The sequence below is a fragment of the Carettochelys insculpta genome, chromosome 2 (assembly GCF_033958435.1).
Source record: "Carettochelys insculpta isolate YL-2023 chromosome 2, ASM3395843v1, whole genome shotgun sequence".
In the NCBI taxonomy this organism is placed as follows: Eukaryota; Metazoa; Chordata; order Testudines; family Carettochelyidae; genus Carettochelys; species Carettochelys insculpta.
In genome coordinates this window covers 217,230,487-217,248,287 of record NC_134138.1, presented here as the reverse complement: position 1 = coordinate 217,248,287, position 17,801 = coordinate 217,230,487, and the positions used below count along the sequence as shown (strand labels likewise).

The 17,801-nt window shown below is 46.8% G+C and overlaps 1 protein-coding gene across 1 annotated transcript in view; it reads right to left on the bottom strand.

The window, feature by feature from the left end:
- Window positions 1-17,801, bottom strand: part of SPMIP4 (sperm microtubule inner protein 4) — a 58,031-nt gene that overhangs the window by 38,706 nt on the left and 1,524 nt on the right. Inside the window, exon 2 of the mRNA XM_074986164.1 lies at window positions 5,348-5,524. Within this exon, the coding sequence (XP_074842265.1) occupies window positions 5,348-5,524 (177 nt within the window). The remainder of the gene's footprint in view (window positions 1-5,347; window positions 5,525-17,801) is intronic.

Here is a 17,801-nt window from a genome sequence, read left to right as displayed (position 1 = left end):
GATATGTGGACAAAGCTGGCAGCGGGCTTTGTTGCAGGGAAAGGTTCCAGGACTGGTGTTCCTGGGGTATAGACTGTGGCTGTTAGTGAGGATCCTCATGAGGTTGGGAGGTTGTCTGTAGGAGAGAACAGGCATGTCACCCAGGGTTTTCTGGAGTGTGGCATCCTGATTAAGAATAGGTTGTAGGTCTTTAATAATTCGTTGCAGTGGTCTGAGTTGGGAGCTGTAAGTGATGACCAGTGGTGTTCTGTTCTTGGCTTTTTTGGGCTGATCTTGGAGTAGCTGGTTTCTGGGTATGCGTCTGGCCCTGTTGATTTGTCTTTTTACCTCTCCTGGTGGGTAATTCAGGTTTATGAATATTTGGTAAAGTTCTTGTAGTTTTTGGTCTCTGTCAGTTGGATCAGAGCAAATGCGATTATACCTGAGAGTTTGACTGTAAACAATGGATCTAGTCACGTGTGCAGGATGGAAACTAGAAGGGTGTAGATAAGTATAGCGATCAGTAGGTTTTCCGTACAGTGTGGTACTGATCAGGCCATCCTTGATTAGTACTGTAGTGTCCAGGAAATGTCCCTCTCACGTGGAGTAATCGAGGCATAAGTTGATGGTGAGGTGTAGATTGTTAAAGTCTCTGGAATTCTTCTAGAGTGTCTATACCATGGGTCCAAATCATAAAGATGTCATCAATGTATCTTAAGTAGAGGAGTGGTAATAGGGGACGAGAGCTGAGGAATCATTGTTCCAGGTCAGCCATAAATATATTAGCACATTGTGGGGCCATGCGGGTGCCCATAGCAGTTCCACTAATCTGGAGGTATAAATTGTCCCCAAAATGGAAATGATTGTGTGTGAGAACAAAGTAACAGAGGTCAGACACCAGATTGGCTGTGGTGGCATCAGGGATGGTGTTCTTGATTGCTTGTAATCCGTCTTTATGTGGAATATTAGTATACAGAGCCTCTACATCCATTGTGGCAAGGATGGCGTTATCAGGAACTTTTCCGATGTTTTGTAATTTCCTCAGGAAGTCGGTGGTATCTCGGATATAGCTGGGAGCGTTGGTGGCATAGGGTTGGAGGAGGGAGTCCACTGTAGAGGCTCTGTACAAGTGAGCAGCAATAACCCCCCAAACCCCTAACTGATGTAGTCCCTGAATGTAGGGGAGCCAGCTCTATGGGCTCTGGGCAGGAAGGAGGGTGCAGGAGAGGTCTGGGGATGGGTGATCTGGGCTGTAGTGGGGTGCTGAAGTGGGCTGAGGGTGGGGGAATCCAGTCGAGATAAGAGTATAGGAGAGAGGTGGGTGTCTGGGCAGGGGACCAGGTGCAGGAGCAGGTCGGGGGTGTAGGTCTAGGGGTGAGGAAGAGTGCAGGAGGGTTTGAGGTGTGGGGTCTTGAAGGAAGGGGTCAGGGTGGAGGTGAGGGGTCTGTGAGGGAGGGGGCAGGAGCAGGGTGGGGTGGGCAGTCGGAGTGGAAGGGTGAGTGCAGGAAAGGGGTGGGTGGGTGGTCTGGATGGGAGGCAATGATGGAAAAGGGATGCTGGAGCAGTTGAGAGGCACAGGGTCTGGAAGACAGGTGTGCAGCTTACCTGCTTACCCCTGCATGTACATGGGTCTGTGCCCCCGCCCTCCGCTCCACAGCACCATACTCTGCTGCTCTCATTGGCTGGAATTCTGGCCTATCAGAGCAGCAGCATGAAGCCTCTGGTCAGCGTTGCCGAGGCTGCTGCTGCTTCCCCCACTCCCACATCCCCCGGCTAGGGACTGCATCTGGCCCTGACTTGCCTGATCTGGCCTGTGAGGCTTGGGCTCCAAAAACCTTCCATCCTGCCACAAGTGGGAAGCTATGGAGGGGAGCCCTGAGCCTTAGGGTCCAGATCCAGACCATGGGCTGGGGGCTCCCAACAGCTGCTGTAGGAAATTACCATCTTGCAGAGCCAAGTGAACGCACCAGTGCACGTTCTGAGCTTTGTTCAATTTCATCAGTCAGGGCTGAAAGTCAGCCCTGAAATATAGATAATGGGTTGCATTCTGGCAGTGCAAAGCAGCCAAAAAGCACACTTCCACAGCCACGTGGGTACTCCTTTTGCACTAAGGGGAATTCGTGGGCAGTAAGTAGTAGTGTAGCATTCTCCCCCTTCTCCACCTTGGGTGCAGGAGGCATGCCGATGGAAAGAGTCTATCCTTGGCTGCCAAAGTGGCCCCTGAGACTGGAAGAAGCTGGGTATAAATCAGAGGAGCTTTCAAAAAAATGTTCAGATCCTATAGTTCTCCCATCTTCCGTGGGATTTGTGGATGCTGGATCCTTCTGAAAAACCAGGCCGTAAGTGAGAATTACCTAAGGTCAGAGAGGACATTTAGGAGACTAGCTAACAAATACTACATGATTACTAAGCAAGAGGAGAAACTAACTAACTGCGGAGCTCAAAGGGCCAAGGGCATCAGTAAATACACCGACGGTGACTGTGTATTACAACTGAGGAACACTGCAGTCTAGAGCATGGTCCAAAATGGAGGCAAACTTAAAGTCTATCCCCAGAATGCAGATGATCTACACAGCTCTATCTGTATATTGTACCTATTGTATAAGGGGAAATAAAGACAACACGGGAAACTACAGGCCAGTGATCTTAACCTCTGTGCCAGGAACGATAATGCCATAAATCATTAAGGAATCACTCTGCAAATGTCTGGAAGATAATAAGGTAATGAGTAACAGCCAGCATGGATTTGTCAAGAACAGATCATGTCAAAACCACCTGATATTCTTTATAGGATAACAAGTCTTGTGGATAAGGGGAAAGTGGTAGATGTGGTATATCTAGACTTCAGTAAAACATTTGCTACAATCTTGCATGACCTTATCAATATAATACAACATAGACAAGGCTACTACTATAAGGTGGGTGGTGTGACAGTCAGTGTCACCCCCTAGGACACAGGCCTCTGCTCAGTCCACAGTCCTGCAGTATAGGGCCTGCTTTCCCTCCCCAGGGTTCAGGCTTTGGTACCTGTAGTTCGGCAGATTTACAGCCGTTGTGTCCTCATGGGTCTTTGGCTCTGTTGATGATAACCAGAAGGCTGCTTGTGTGTGTAAGTGAGTGTGTGCGCGTGTGTGTTCAATGAAGCAGGCCCACTGACTGCATATGAGGTTTCCCAAAAACCACAGACCAGGTAAGATCGAAGGCACCCAGCTGGGATTTATCACCAAGCAAGGTACAAGTAACAGTTGTTAGGTACATTACACTGTACTGATACTCTGTATATATGCACCTGCTGCACTGGACTGACATAAACTGAAAATTCCACTGTCCCCCTAGGTCAGACAAAGACAGTCCCCCCAAAACATCACGTTATATGCAGGTACAAACAAAGCACACCCTACTGCTGATGTTTCAGGTTTCCACCCTCTGACGCTGTCAGGTTACCACCTTCTGATGCTACTTAGATGCCACCCATCTCTCTGTACCTCCTGGTTCGGTTAGATCATCTCTATCCATCATGCTGTCATTTTAGACCCTTTCCTGACCCGGGCTCTGTATCTGTAAGGAGTAGGTACCGAGGTCTTATTTAATGAGCTGGTGAGACCTTGTGATTTCAACCAATTATTGTTCTGTCCTGGGCCAATTACCAATTGGTGTCCTGTACTCTTAGCCCTGTCTGTGCCAACTTCTGTTAGCAGAGGCCTGCCTCTTGCTCACAGCTTAGCTTTGCTTGGAGCCATGTTTTGTCCATTGTTGCTAGGTCTTAGGCCTCGCACCAGGCCTGTGCTGTCTGGGCTTAGGCCTTCCATGTTACTACAGCCCCTTGGCCCAAACGGCAGCAGGTAGAATCCCCCTGGTTTGATGGGGATGAGTGACCAGACCCATCCCTGACAGGCTCCAGGTAAGCCCTGGGGTTTACCAGGGGCAGGGAGCCCAAACAATCCCTGCAAGGGCTCCTCACTTCCTTTGCTGTCTCTGATGCTCTTCGTGTTCTGCTGGGTCACTTTCTAACACTGTACTTGTCCACTCTAAACTTTCCCCTTCTCTCCAACCTCATTCTCCTCTTTCTCCCCCCATCTCTGCTGTGAGAAGGCTTTTTAAAAGGCCTGTGGCAGCCTCAAGTGGGGACAACTGGCCCTTAATTGATCTATAGTAGCCTCTTCCCTGCTGCTTCCACCCTGACTATGCTGATACTTGATTCTCTGGGGCTGTTTCTGCTTTTTTTGAGCTGCCTCTGTCCTGACCCTGTCACAGTGGATACCTAGATGGATGACCGTTCTCTGAGAGTAGCTATCAGTAGTTCACAATTGTGCTGGAAGCACATAACAAGTGGGGTTTCACAGGGATCAGTCAAGGGGTTGGTTCTGTTCAATATCTTCACCAACGATTTAGATAATGGGCTAGAGAGTGCACTTATAGAGTTTGCAGATGATATGATGCTAGGAGGGGTTGCAAATTCTCCAGAAGATACGGTTGTTATTCAAAAGGATCTGTACAAACTGGAGAAATGGCAGTAAGTTCAATAAGGACAAATGCAAAGTACTTCACTTTAGGGAGGAACAATCAGTTTCATTCATACATACAGAATAGGAAGTGACTGTCTAGAAAGGAGTACTGCAGAAAGGGATTTAGGGGTCATAGTGGACCACAAGCTAAATATGAGTCAACAGTGTAATACTGTTACAAAAAAAGCAAACATAATTCTGGGATGCATTAACAGGAGAGTTGTAAGCAAGACATGAGCTGTATTCTTCTGCTCTACTCTGTGCTGATTAGACCTCAGTTGGAGTCCTGTGTCCAGTTCTCAATACCATATTTCAGGAAAGATGTGCAGAAATTGGAAATGGTTCAGAGAACAGCAGCAAAAACGATTAAAGGGCTAGAAAAAATGACCTAATAGAGACAACTGAAAGAATTGGGTTTGTTTAGTTTGGGAAAGAGACAACTGAGAGGGGACATGATAACAGCTTTCAAGTACCTTAGATGGTGTTACAAGGAAGAGGGAGAGAAATAATTCTCCTTAATTTCTAATGACAGGACAAGAAGCAATGGGCTTAAATTGCAGCAAGAGAGATTTAGGTTGGACATTAGGAAAAACTTCTTGTAAAGTTGTTTAAACACTGGAATAAATTGCCTCGGGAAGTTGTGGAATCTCTGTCATTGGGGATATTTAAGAACAGGTTAGATAAACATCTATCAGGGATGATGTAGGTGGTGCTTGATCCTGCTCTGAGTGCAGAAGAATTGACTGAATGACCTCTCAAGGTCTGTTCCAGTTCTAGTATTCAGTGACTGCATTCCATTAGCTGTTTCTGGATTACAATTCTTCAAAAACAAATCTGAGTGTGTGAAAATACCACTAACTTACCTTGGCCAGCAATCTCCACCATAACCATAATGTTGATGTCCTTTGGCAAACAAACATGGAGGCTCATTCTTTGGTCTATGATCTTCTGGCAGTGAAACCGGTGCAATTCCTCCATATTCTCTTTCACTTCCCCAGGGAAGCCTGCACCACTGAAGTGAATCTCTGAGCTCCTCATATCTGAAATAAAAAAGCGACATGCTTAAACAGCAGCAGTGATGATGCCTCAAATAATTTCATGGATGTCTTAAAAATGGAAACACTGGATTTATTATTCTCTTGGCTAGTAGCTACTCAGAACTTTTGACCAAAGCTGTCATAATGAACTGGATCCCACTGAAGTCAATGGGAGCAGAAGCAAGTCCAGTATGTTTTGATAGGCTGGAAGAAGAAGTTAGGTGAATGCATGTCTGACCTCCTGCAATTTACATTGAGTGCCTGATCTGCTGACACATGAATGATCCACTTTGTCCTGTAGGTGCTAAATCCCACCATACAAACTCACCTTTTCACAGAACCAAACGGCAGTGAACCATCCCATTCTCGCTGACTGTACTAATGAGCAACCTAAGCACAACTGTGCTTTTAAAAACCTTCCCTGACATCTCTAGAGAGTGGGCGAGAGATATCACTCTTCGGATATAGCTACTCCAGCAAGTTTTTTGAGAAATATTCTGTCAAACACCCAAAAGTCGACAACACAAAAATTTTCAAGGGGTGTTTACGCTTGATCCCTCTGTCAAAAGATCAGGTCCACACTGGGGGCATCATCATCCTCAGTGTGATCAATGCGTTATAGGTAGGTATCCCACAGCACAGTGATGTGAGAAGGCAAAGCTGAGGCCTGCACACCTTGGGATTCCCCCTGGGTTCTCCCAAAGCATCTTCAGCTGCTGGGAGTGGCATCATGAGTAGCACCATGAGCTCTCTGTGCTTAGGAATGTCAAAGCAGAACAGCAGCGTGCCCCTCTCCCTCTGCAGTAGCAGTGTGCCTGGGCTGCGGTCCTAGTGCAGGGCAGAACAGGAGCTCTCCAGCGATTTGTTTCTTCTTTGCTCCCCACATGGAACAGCTCACTCAGGTGTCAGATACTTCCCAGAGCTTTGAAAGGGGTGGGGCATATGCCGGGGAGGCAGCCGAAATTAAAACACTGAGCACAGCCATCAGGGCAGGCATTGCGGGACACTGGCGGAAGCCATTTCTTTTGACAAAACAAGCAGCAGAATCTACACTGGCTCTTTGTTGACAATAAAAGGAGAGGAAAAGAAAAAAGAAATCTCTCATGGACTACGTCTACCCCGGAGTTTTGTCAACCACACCGCGGTTCTGTTAACAAAACCCGTGGAGCGTCTACACACAAAATGCAATTTGTCAACGGTCAGTCGACAAAACTCAGCACTCCCATCGACAGCGTTCTGCCTCGCTGCAGTGAGGAATGACACCTTTGAGACAGCGTCTGTCAACAAAAAAAAGCCATGTAAATGCTCTGGGGGGGCCTCTGTTGACAGACAGGGCTTCTGGTTCACCAGGCAGCCTTGTTTGCTGAGCTTGCGGCTGGCTGTTCTGTTGAGAGAGTGGCTGGGCAGTCTGTCCGTTCTCTGTCAACAGAGTGGATCACTCTTTTGATTTGTTTTTGTGTGTGGACACGATCTGGCAACAGTTTTGGCAGAAGATCTCTTCCAATAGTAACTTCTCTTGACAGATCACTGTAGTGCAGATGTACCCACGGGATGGAAGTTTTTTGTCACAGAAACTGGGTCTTTTTCCCAACAAAAATTGCATTGCAGCGTGAACAAAACTTGGTAGTACCTGCTGCAGCCCGCCAAGGCATACAGGCTCTATCAGCTATGTTACAAGTTACTGCAAATAGTTTAACTGTTCCAGCATAATTTAGTGTATCCTTAGCACCAACACTTCTGCAGTACTTCAGGCTTCATTTACTTGGCTTGTTTCATGAAGACAAGCACCAGTGAACATTCTTCACAATTCCTTTTCCTCTTGTTGTTTGGCAGAGATTTCCCAGGTAAGAATACAGGCACAAAGCTGACCCTGTCATTCTTACTGGTGGGGAGAGGGGCTGCAAAAAATAGACTCAGTTTCCCCCAGGTATGGTGGTTTCTTCCAAAATCTCTCCATTTAACAGATCAATAAAAATACATCTGAAATAGCAGCAATGAATAAATCTGTATACTGGCGCTAGGAGTAGGAGTCCAGAGATTTCTCCCAAAAAGACTGGTTATGTTGCTGCGCTAAGGACAAGTCATCTTCGTATTTTGAGTGTCAGTTAAGTCAGAGAGACTGTTGTCTGGTTGGCAGGGCAGAGGACAAGGAGCCAACTGTCCTGGAGCCTCTTTCAAGCTCTGTTGCTAAGTGGGAAAGATTTTACTCTCACAAAAGCCACGTCTCCATGACAGACTTCTGCTAGCATGTTGGTTAGGGATATTATGTATGACTGGGATGGACTGACTCAAATCAAAGCAAATTAAATCACGATTAAATCACCAAGGGGAAAGCATGGATTTAAATGAACTTTTCCATTTGTACTTCAGTTACTTTCCAAAAAAAAAAAAAGGTGCATTCTCACGGGTTGATATAATCATTACAACACAGTGATCTACAACTGGATAGAGTCTTTACACTAAATTTGGTGCATCTTTGTGCTACCTAGGAAGGTACACAAGAAATATACATATATATATATATATATATTTAAGCAATTACGTAGCTTAATATTTACAGATGCTTATTACTTGGGTATTTTAGTATGTTACAAAATGATGAATGATCTCTTGCTTATTTACTAGATAATTAACTTTTTGCCCATGACTTTTGTCAAACTGTATTTGTGTGGTAACTGGAATCTATCTAATTAAATATAAAGAACAGCATAGTTTTTTTTTATTAAACAAAACAATGTAAAACATCTTGGATACATGAGCTTCTCTTGCCAAAATAAGTTTCACATGTATATATAAATGATATATTAAGCAGAGTGATTAACTGTAGTCAGTAAATTAAGTTGATTATTTCAGGTCAGCCTGGGAACATTTGCAAATAAGCATAAGTGAAGAGACTGGAGCTTGAGTTCCTATTTATCTGCAGGAATAACAGGAAGAATCCTGTGGCACCAACTCTCAGCACCCAGCCAACTGATTTGGATTCACGGTGCTTGAAAATTGTACTGGAGATGCTGGAGCCTGGGCTCTGAGAGACCTACCTCCCTCACAGGTTTTCAGAGGTCAGACTTCAGGCCAACTGTCTACACTGCAGTTTTCATCTGCAGGCCCCAGGCCCCGTGAGCCTGACTCAACTGCCCCAGCTCCACTTGAGCTTAAAAGATGCTATTTTCCCTCTGATTCTTTCTTTACATATGTCAGGGCTTGTCTGCACTAGCTCCCGACTTCGAAGGGAGGATGGTTAACTAGGGCGTTGGGAGTTTATGAATGAAGTCCTGCGCTGCATATGCAGCACTTCATTAAGCAAATTCCCCGCTACGGCAACTTCGAAGGGCTAAACTTCGCAGTGCTGGCTTGCGTGTAGCTGCGGCTCACCTGGGCACTTTGAAGTACCGGTGGGATAGCCACAGCTGCACGTGAGCCGGCGCTTCAGAGTTTAACACTTCAGAGTTGCCGTGCGGGGGGAGGGGAGGCCAGGAATTTGCTTAATGAAGTGCTGCATATGCACCACAGCACTTCATTAATAAACTCCCAACACCCTACTTAACCATCTTCCCTTCCAAGTAGGGGGGTAGTGTAGACAAGCCCTCAGAGAGGTAGTCGTGTTAGTCTGTATCTTCAAAAACAACAAGAAGTCCTGTGGCATGTTATAGACTACCACATATCTTGGAGCATAAGCTTTGGTGGGAACGAAAGCTTATGCTCCAAATATCTGGTAGTCTGTAAGGTGCCACAGCACTTCTTGTTGTTTTTGAAGATACAGACTAACAGCCATCTTCTTGTTTCTTTACATAGAAAGAAATATTTTATATAGAAATATTACCGTTAACTCCAAGATGTGAACAGAGATTCATAGTCAGCATATTTATTTTTTATTTAAATGTTCTAAGAAATAAGAATGAGTTTAGGCCTTAGCATATTTTGTGTTAAATTCAGATGCCACTGTAAGCAACTTTACTTTTTCAGAAGAAAAACTTCTTAAAATTTAAATAACAAAATTAAAAAAAATATTTCTTTAAAAAAATCTGATTGTTAATTTTTTCAAGAACAATCATTTATTTTTATCTACCCTGATCGTAACCCATATTGGATTGTGACTGACATTGCTGTCAGCTGGCCAAAGCCCTGATATAGATGAAGTTATACTTGCAAAACTGGCCTTTTGCCAGGATGGCTTATTTCTCTTAGGCTATGCAGTTATTTCAAAATAACTAACATGTCATCTACACTGTGCAAGTTATTTTGAAATAACTTTTCAAAATAACGTGCACATTATTCCATAATTGCTAACCCTCAGAATGGGAGGAATAGTGCATATTTCAAAACAGTAATTTCTAAATAAGTTCTGTTTAGATGGGGATTAAGGGGCCTCACTGGTCCTGCATCCCTCCCCCGGAGTCCTTAAAGGCACAAAGAGTGCAAGAGGCTGTGTGCAGCTGGCAGGCCCACAGCCAGCACACTGGTGCCAGCTAGCTCATGGCCCGACATGAGCCAGCATGGGAGTTCGGAGCTGTCTCCCATGGCTCTCCAGGAACCTGCGCTGGCCCCCCCAGGACGCTTCCTAGGCATGCAGGAGGCAGGTGCCTTCCTGGTTGGCTGCAGAGATCTGGGACCTGATTGAGGTTTGGGGGATGAGACCATCCTCCAGGATCTGCATGCCTGATTCAGGAACATGGCTGTCTATGGCCACATGGTGGACACTCTGGCCCCCAGGGCACATCTGCACCCAGGAGCAGATGCAGATGAAGATGAATGAGCTCTGCCAGGCCTACGCCTGGGCCAGGGAGGGGAAGTCCAGGTTGGGGGCAGTGCCCATGAGCTGCCCCCACTACCCAAACCTGAACTAGATCCTGAGGGGAAGGACTGTCCCATTCCCGCCCCGGTTGTTAACCCTGCCTTGACTCACCCTTCATCAACTTTGAGGCAGCCAGTGACAACGGAGTGGAGGAGGGGACCATGGGCAATGACTGGGAGACAGAAGAGGACAGCCAGTTGACTGAGGGGACCAGAAGGCTGATGACAGAGCCATCACCAGCATTGTCTGACGTGGGCAAGAAACCATCTGGTAAGTGCCATTACGGTCCCCTATACAGGGGGTGAGGGGACTGGCTGGGAGAGGGGGGCTGGGTGCTCCATGCTTGGCCTTTACCAGCCACAGAGCACACAGCAACCAGTGTGTTGGACCACGTGCTGTGCTGTTCCTGGGCATGTGGCCCAGGGAGGCTACCACAGAGGGCCCCTGGACTATGGGTCACAGGATGTCTAGAGAGGCCTGCCCTGTGTGGGACCACAGGGTGGGACATCCCTCTCCCCCACCCCCACAAGCCATCCAGAAACATAGCAGGGGAAAGTGTGACACACGCACACCCAGCAGTCCCACACATAGCACATGGGCATGCCCACAGTCTGGTGGTAGCCCCTAATTCTGGGGCCAGTCGGGGCCAGTGGCCAGAGTGCACATGGCCTGGCTCCCAGTACGGCTGCTACTGAGCAGAGAACCATTGCTCTTGTCTTGCAGGTGGGGCTGGGCCTCAGGAACTGTGTCCTTTGGGACGACTGGCCCTCCATTCTTGTTCTCCCAAGCCAGACCAGCTGCAATGTGGGGGCACCTCACGGTGCCCAGGACCACTGCCCAAACCTGGGAACACTACCAACACACCTGGACCCTGGAGGAACTGCACCGCCTCTACCTTGAAGAGCACCAGGCCATGACAGAGGTCCTCTGGGAGTGGGCACTGGAAAACCTGAGCCTCTGGTGGTGGAGTGTCAGGATGCAGGAGGCAGAGGTAGTGCACGGGGTGGCCCTGGGACATTAATGCCTTTATCTGGGCCACTGTGTCCTGCCCTGGTGCAGCCCTTGCCCCCCGCCACTGCTTTCTCCCCATCCTGCCACTCCCTCCACACACACCCCCCTTTGGGACACTGAGGACTCCGTACACAAGGCATATGACCTGTGGGGGCTGGTGCACCACACAGCCTGAGCCCTGAGCTTCCCCACCCCCTGACACCTTGTTGCAGCTGTCCCTCTCCACCATGGCTAAGAGCACCCCACTCCACCCTTTCCCCTACCACCCTGATTGCCTCCATGCCCCCTACCCATTTATCCTGACCTTCCCTTGTGAAAAAAGACCCTGTTTGTTTTCAAAACATGTCTTTTTATTGCATCTTTGGTACAGGAGGTAGTAGGATGGGAAGGATGGCAGGGCCAGGTGTAGCCGAAGCCCCCAGTGGGGCAGTCCAGGGGATAGTCTCACTGCTTTCCTGGGGAGAAGCTGTCCCTCAGGGCCTCCTGGATGCGTATGGCACCTCAATGGGCCTGCCGGATGGCAGCCATGCATGGCTGCTCATAGGCCCTGGCCAGGTGCCTTGGCCCCCCACCATGGGCGGGCAGGCCTATACCTTACATAGGTTATGCAGCACACAGTAGGCTGCCACCACCTATGAGATATGGTGCTCCCTGAGGTCCAGGTGGGTGAAGAGGCATCTGAGACATCCCTTGAGGTCAAGGGGTTGAGTTTGCCAGTGTAGGGCTTCATGAGCCACAGCACGAGGTGACAGGCCACATCCCCCATCAGGCAGACGGGCATGTACACATCCCTGATCCTGCTGGTTCAGCTGGGGAAGACAATCCTGGCATGCAGCTTGTGGTACATGCTGGAGTTCCAGAACACATGGGTGTCATGTGCCTTCCCCAAATACCCAACGCTGAGGTCCGTGAACTGTCCCTGATGGTTGGTCATGGCCTGCAGGACTACCCAAAAGTATCTCTTGTGGTTGATTTAGGTCAAGGCCCAGTGTTCTGGGGCATGGTTGGGGTTATGTGTCCCATTGGTGGCTCCCCACAGTTGGGGAAGCCTAGGATGCCAAATCCATTGATGATGGTGTCCACATCTGCCAGGCAAATGACTCTGCACAGCAGGATGCTATTGATGGCCCCATCCACCTGCGGGGGGAAGGGATGAGACAGGACTCAGCAGAGTGCCAGGAGGCCTGCTGGCTTCCCCCATCCCTCTTCCCCCCTCTTCACTGGGAGTAATCCCCTGCACTCACACCATCCTCACTCCCCCATCCTTCAGGGCCGCCCATCCCATCCTCCCTTCCCTCCACCCTCCAGTGTGGCCTGCTGGCCTAGGCGTGCCCTACCTCCATGAGCAGGACCCTGACAGTCAACCTCCCCACAACAAACTGGTTCCCCACAGATTGGTAACTGTCTGGCGTGATGAGTTTCCAGAGTACGATGGTGACCTGCTTCTGCAGGGGGGGATGTCAGGCGTGTTGCCTCAGAGCAGGGGTGAGCCACTTGCAGAGCTTGAGGAAGGTGGCCTTCATCATGCAAATGTTCTGGAGCCATTGGTCTTTGCATTGCTCCAGGGTGACATAGTCCCACCAGTCCACACTGGTGTCCAGACACTAGATGCAGCAGGGTATGGGGACTGGTCCCTGGCAGGCAGCCTCAAGCTGGTGTATCAGCTCCCACAGCTGCCCGTGTATGGTCTGCCACATAGGTACGGGGTGGGGTTGCAGCAGAACCTGGGAGTTGGCCTGCAGGAAGACCCAACAGAGGAGCATCAGGAGGTGGGGACCGGCCGGGGCCAGCTCCGGCTGCAAGGCAGGGAGTGCTGTGGTGTCCTGAGTCACTGTGGTCCCTTAAAGAGGTAGCCAAGTAAGAAGGGAAACGTGAGGAATGGCTGTCTGGGAGGGTCCCTTTAAGCACAAGCCTCAGATAGCCTCAGGCAGCAGCCACAAGAAGCAACTGCTGACCCAATGCCCTGATTTAACTCAGAGCTCATTTATAAGGGCCAAGTAATTAATGTTTATTAGTTATATTGTAAGCTTCTGATGACAACCACCACAGACATAAGGTTGAACCTCTCTAGTCCAGCACACTTTCATCCAGCAACATCCATAATACATCATGATTTTAGTTAGCTGGATGAACACTTAGCATGTGTGTAGCCAAGTTTCTTGTGGTCACTTAAAGTTTGTTTACAACCACCAGTCCTGGCTCTCAGTGTTCTGTGCTGTTATTTAGCTGACATTTACCCCTAAATGTCTTCTAAGGGCCCAGTGAGCAGTGGAAGTGTTGGTAATGCTGCTAGACAATATTGACTTCCCACGGTCTGGCAAATTCTCTCATCAGGTCCCAAGAGTGCCAAATTAAAATGATTCAACCTGTAGTAAAAACACAGCGCTGTGATTTGTTGATGGAATGCAATAAACAAACACAATGAGTAAAAAGCAATCAATGTTTACTACATGTGGGAGGTACATGCAAAGAGTTTTTAAATAATTCAGCTTTCCCCAATAAAGACAGGTTTGTACAGAACTGCCTTCAGATTTCTTCTGACATGCTTTGCAACAGGACTGATATTCTTCCCAAAGTACACAGGATTGCAGTGAAACCACTTAAAGTTCAGCAGGGGAATATGGAACCTTGTAATATAATGAGGGACAAATCGTCCTCTTGAATGTTTAAAGTGAGAGGAGATTTTGAGGCAGAAAAATTTCTGGCAGGATTTCCTTGCAGAAATTCCCTCAAATTATCTGATTAGCAAAGGCCACAGGGTGCTGACTGGAAGCCTGGAAGATTCCTGGAGGGGATCTCTGGGAGACCAGGGCCATCAATATGGACAGCCTTTGGTCTTTACCCTACAACATTCCTTGGCAGCCCAGCCCCATAGCATTAATAATTTCCCAGCATTTTTCATCTGTGTCGTGCCATAATGCTGTTGCAGTGCTACGTCATCCTCTTATGACATTGTGTCATGACATGATGCAACTTCATGAGGCAATGAACATGTCTTGCAAGACAAGCTAAAATAACCCTCTGGGCTTATCAGAACCCTGTGGGTTTATCAGAACATTTTCCTACATTTCAGTAGCTGAATAAATGTCATCATCTAATCTTAAACAGTTCTGTTTAAGGTTTTGTTTTTTTCCTGATGGTTAGAAGCCAGATATTGAACCATTGTGCATACCAGCGTTGTCAGTAAGCGGTAAGATAAACTGAAAAGAAAAAATGAATGATTCATGTAGACTCCAATCTACTGGTTACTAACATGCAGAATAACCACTTACCCCAAAACAGCAAGCAGTCCTGTGGCACCTTAAAGACTAACACATTTATTATCAGATGAAGTGGGTTTTACCCACAAAATCTCATGATCCAATAAATTATTTAGACTGTAAGGTGACACAGGACTGCTTGTTGTTCTGAAAGTAACAGACTAACACAGCTATCACTTTGAGACACTTAATTCAAGACAGGAAAGACAGCTGTGTTCAGCTCCTATTATTTACAGTCTTTCTCACAAAGGAAGAGTTATAACCAAAATTAATCCAATGAGATTGTGGTTTTCAAGGACACAAACAAAATGTGTCACTACAAGAGATTATGAAACTACAGCTAGACTGGACAAACTGCTGTCCAGATGTACTGTAGGAAAAAAGTCCTATACCAGCTACAAAATGAACTAGATGGCCTAACTAGGATTTTTCATCTGTAACTTCCATGATTCTAGAATTATGTTCACTTCAGAGGGCCAAGTTCTGGAAAAGTACCACTTCGAACTAAAAACTAATTTCCATCTTTTCATCACCTGAAGTTGCCAAGTGAGCCATCAGTTTGCTAATTTAAACTGTATGTTTTGCCAGCTAATTTTTCTTGCTTGCTGGTGTTCACACCAACAGTGTATGAATATTGAGCCACAGGCTGTGAGCTCATCAGATCTCAGAAACAAAACAGGTTCTGACGCGATCATTACTTGCAACTGCGTTCTCCAAAGGAAACCCAAGTGCTTCAAGAAGTTGTGTTGGTGGTGAGACTGGGGGCGGATTAGGGCCCTGAGTTAAACTCAGCACTGATTCCTAATTCAGTGGGCATAATTCTCCAGTAATGTGTGTGTCTTGCATCAATTTACAACAGTGTAAATCAGAAGGGAAGCATTTTATACCCACTTTCCACTGGTGAAAGGGAGAATCAGTACCTGGAGGTGCAAAAAACTGGTGTAACTTGCAGAGTGCTGTCTGAGGGGCATATACATTATGATACAGCTTGTGCTATGATGGGAAAACGAAGAGGCATTTGTAAGATCCATCAGAGGCCCCACAATGTCATGTCTGCACCAGATCCAATGCTCCCATTGCAGATTCCCAGGGCCTGATTTTGGACATCAGCAAGTGCGAGCCCTAAGAATGGTGGAATGAAGTAGCAAGTGTCCTGTGGAAGAAGCAGTATGTGACCATGTAAGCAAAGACTTCTCATTCCAGCTCCTCCCGCAAGCACCAAGCTCAGCCAATTTCAATCTCCAACCCAGCTCCTCATCCATTCAGAGACTTCCCCTAGCTCACAGTCCACTCTCTTGTGCCCAGCCTCCTTGCCCAGTCATTTCCAGACTCCCCACCTGCCCCAGCGCCTCAGTCTCCACCACCCCATCCACACTGGCTGTTCCCCACCCTGTAGCTGTCAGTCCTAGCATCCCTTCCCTCAGTCCAACGTCCTCTCCCCTCCAATATCTCCTTCCCTCATGGCAGGTCCCAGCTCCATTATTCTCTCTTTGCTGTGCTGCTCATCCCCTGGTGCTCCCTACATCTGAGTCAGTCTACCTTGGTGCTGGGGGACTGAGGGGATACTCTTATTTCCAATGCCCAGTACTTCAGCGCCAGCCAGGCAAGTCCAGCTCTGCCCCCCACTGTTCCTGGTGGAATATGCCAAGTACAGACAGAACCTTTGGAGAATTCAGCTGCCATCCTCTAATAAGTCTATACTGAGCATGTGCAAAGTGAAACTTTTCAAAGGCTTATCACTTGGCCAAATTTGATTTTTCCCCACTGTAGGAGCAGCAAATTGTATTTCTCTGGGACCCGTCTACCCAATGTCAAGATCCTGTCCAAGAACACGGCTATAATAGAGCTTCTGAAGGAAGTGACTTATTTAACATGAGCAAAACTTTCCATGTTCCCTAATCTGGCAAAAAAAGAAAAAAAATCATACTGAAGAAGACACCTTCACATGGAAAAGTTTAAACCAAATGGCTGAAGATGGACAGAGGCATAAATAACTAAGAATGAGGTCTTACAATAACAAGTGTCATGTAACCTTAACTATAGACAGCGCTACAAAGCTGTCCATAGAGACCCACTTAGTGTCCAATTAATTCTGACAACACTGAATTATTCTTCGGCTTTCCCCACCATGCTTCATACTCAATCTATGCGGATTGCTAACTCCTCCCAAGACTTGTGTAGTTGTAGGTTTCTTTGTTGATATTTCTGTAACTTTTTTTTTATGGAGAGGGTTGTTAACCCTAAGACAACCCCTTTGTCAAGCTCTCAAATGGAACCCACAAGGAAAATGCAAAAGAGGAAGACCTCAGACAACATGGAGAAGATCTGCTGAGCCTGAGAGACAAAGATTGGAGTACTCCTGAGGCCATCTAGAAGTTTTGTCCCAAGACAAAGTGAAATGGAGGAGACTTGTAGACGACCTGTGCTCCACCCTGAGTACAAGGGTTTAAGTCAAGTAAGTAAAGAATTATTATTATTATAATCCTATTGAATGCCCAGTACACTGTCACTGAAACTGATTATTTGATCACAAAAGGAAATCCTCAGGCTTTGGTTTCTAGGGGTAAATGAATTATCCCTTGATTAAGGTGTACATCAAGACACAGCTGTTCATTCTGTAGATGCAGTTTATAACCAGTATGCTAAAACTGTTGCACTCAGCTGCAATAGACATATAGTACATATATTCATATAGATGAAGTTAAATACAGTGAAGAATACACACTTCCTGTAATGGTTACTATGATTTAAACTAGTTGAGGCCAACTATTTTCTAATATTTTTTCTTGTCAGATGATATCTCTGCATATTTTTTAAAAACACCAAGATTACAACCCTGATGGATACCCAGGCTAAGATATATAATGCCTATAATGTTTGTAGCTCTGTGGTGGTCAGTGAAATCTGCATATTTAGCTTAGCAGAGAATTTTCTCCATGAGTGTGGCCATAACATAGATAAAACTATTTACAGAAACAAGAAAAAGACAAGTTATAACATGGCTGGCGTCACGATCATGGGCATCTATGTTTCAGTATTATAAAATTTTGCACTGGAGATGAAGTCTAACAATGGTGCTTATTTTTAAGAGTAAATGTTGCCTGCTTTTAGAGTATTTGTACCCTTTGATTTCTGGTCTTCTTTGTGCCCTGCCAATGCATCCAATTGCAGGGCAGAGACCAATCAAAGGGGGCTTTTGCTTTGAGCTCAGTGGGAT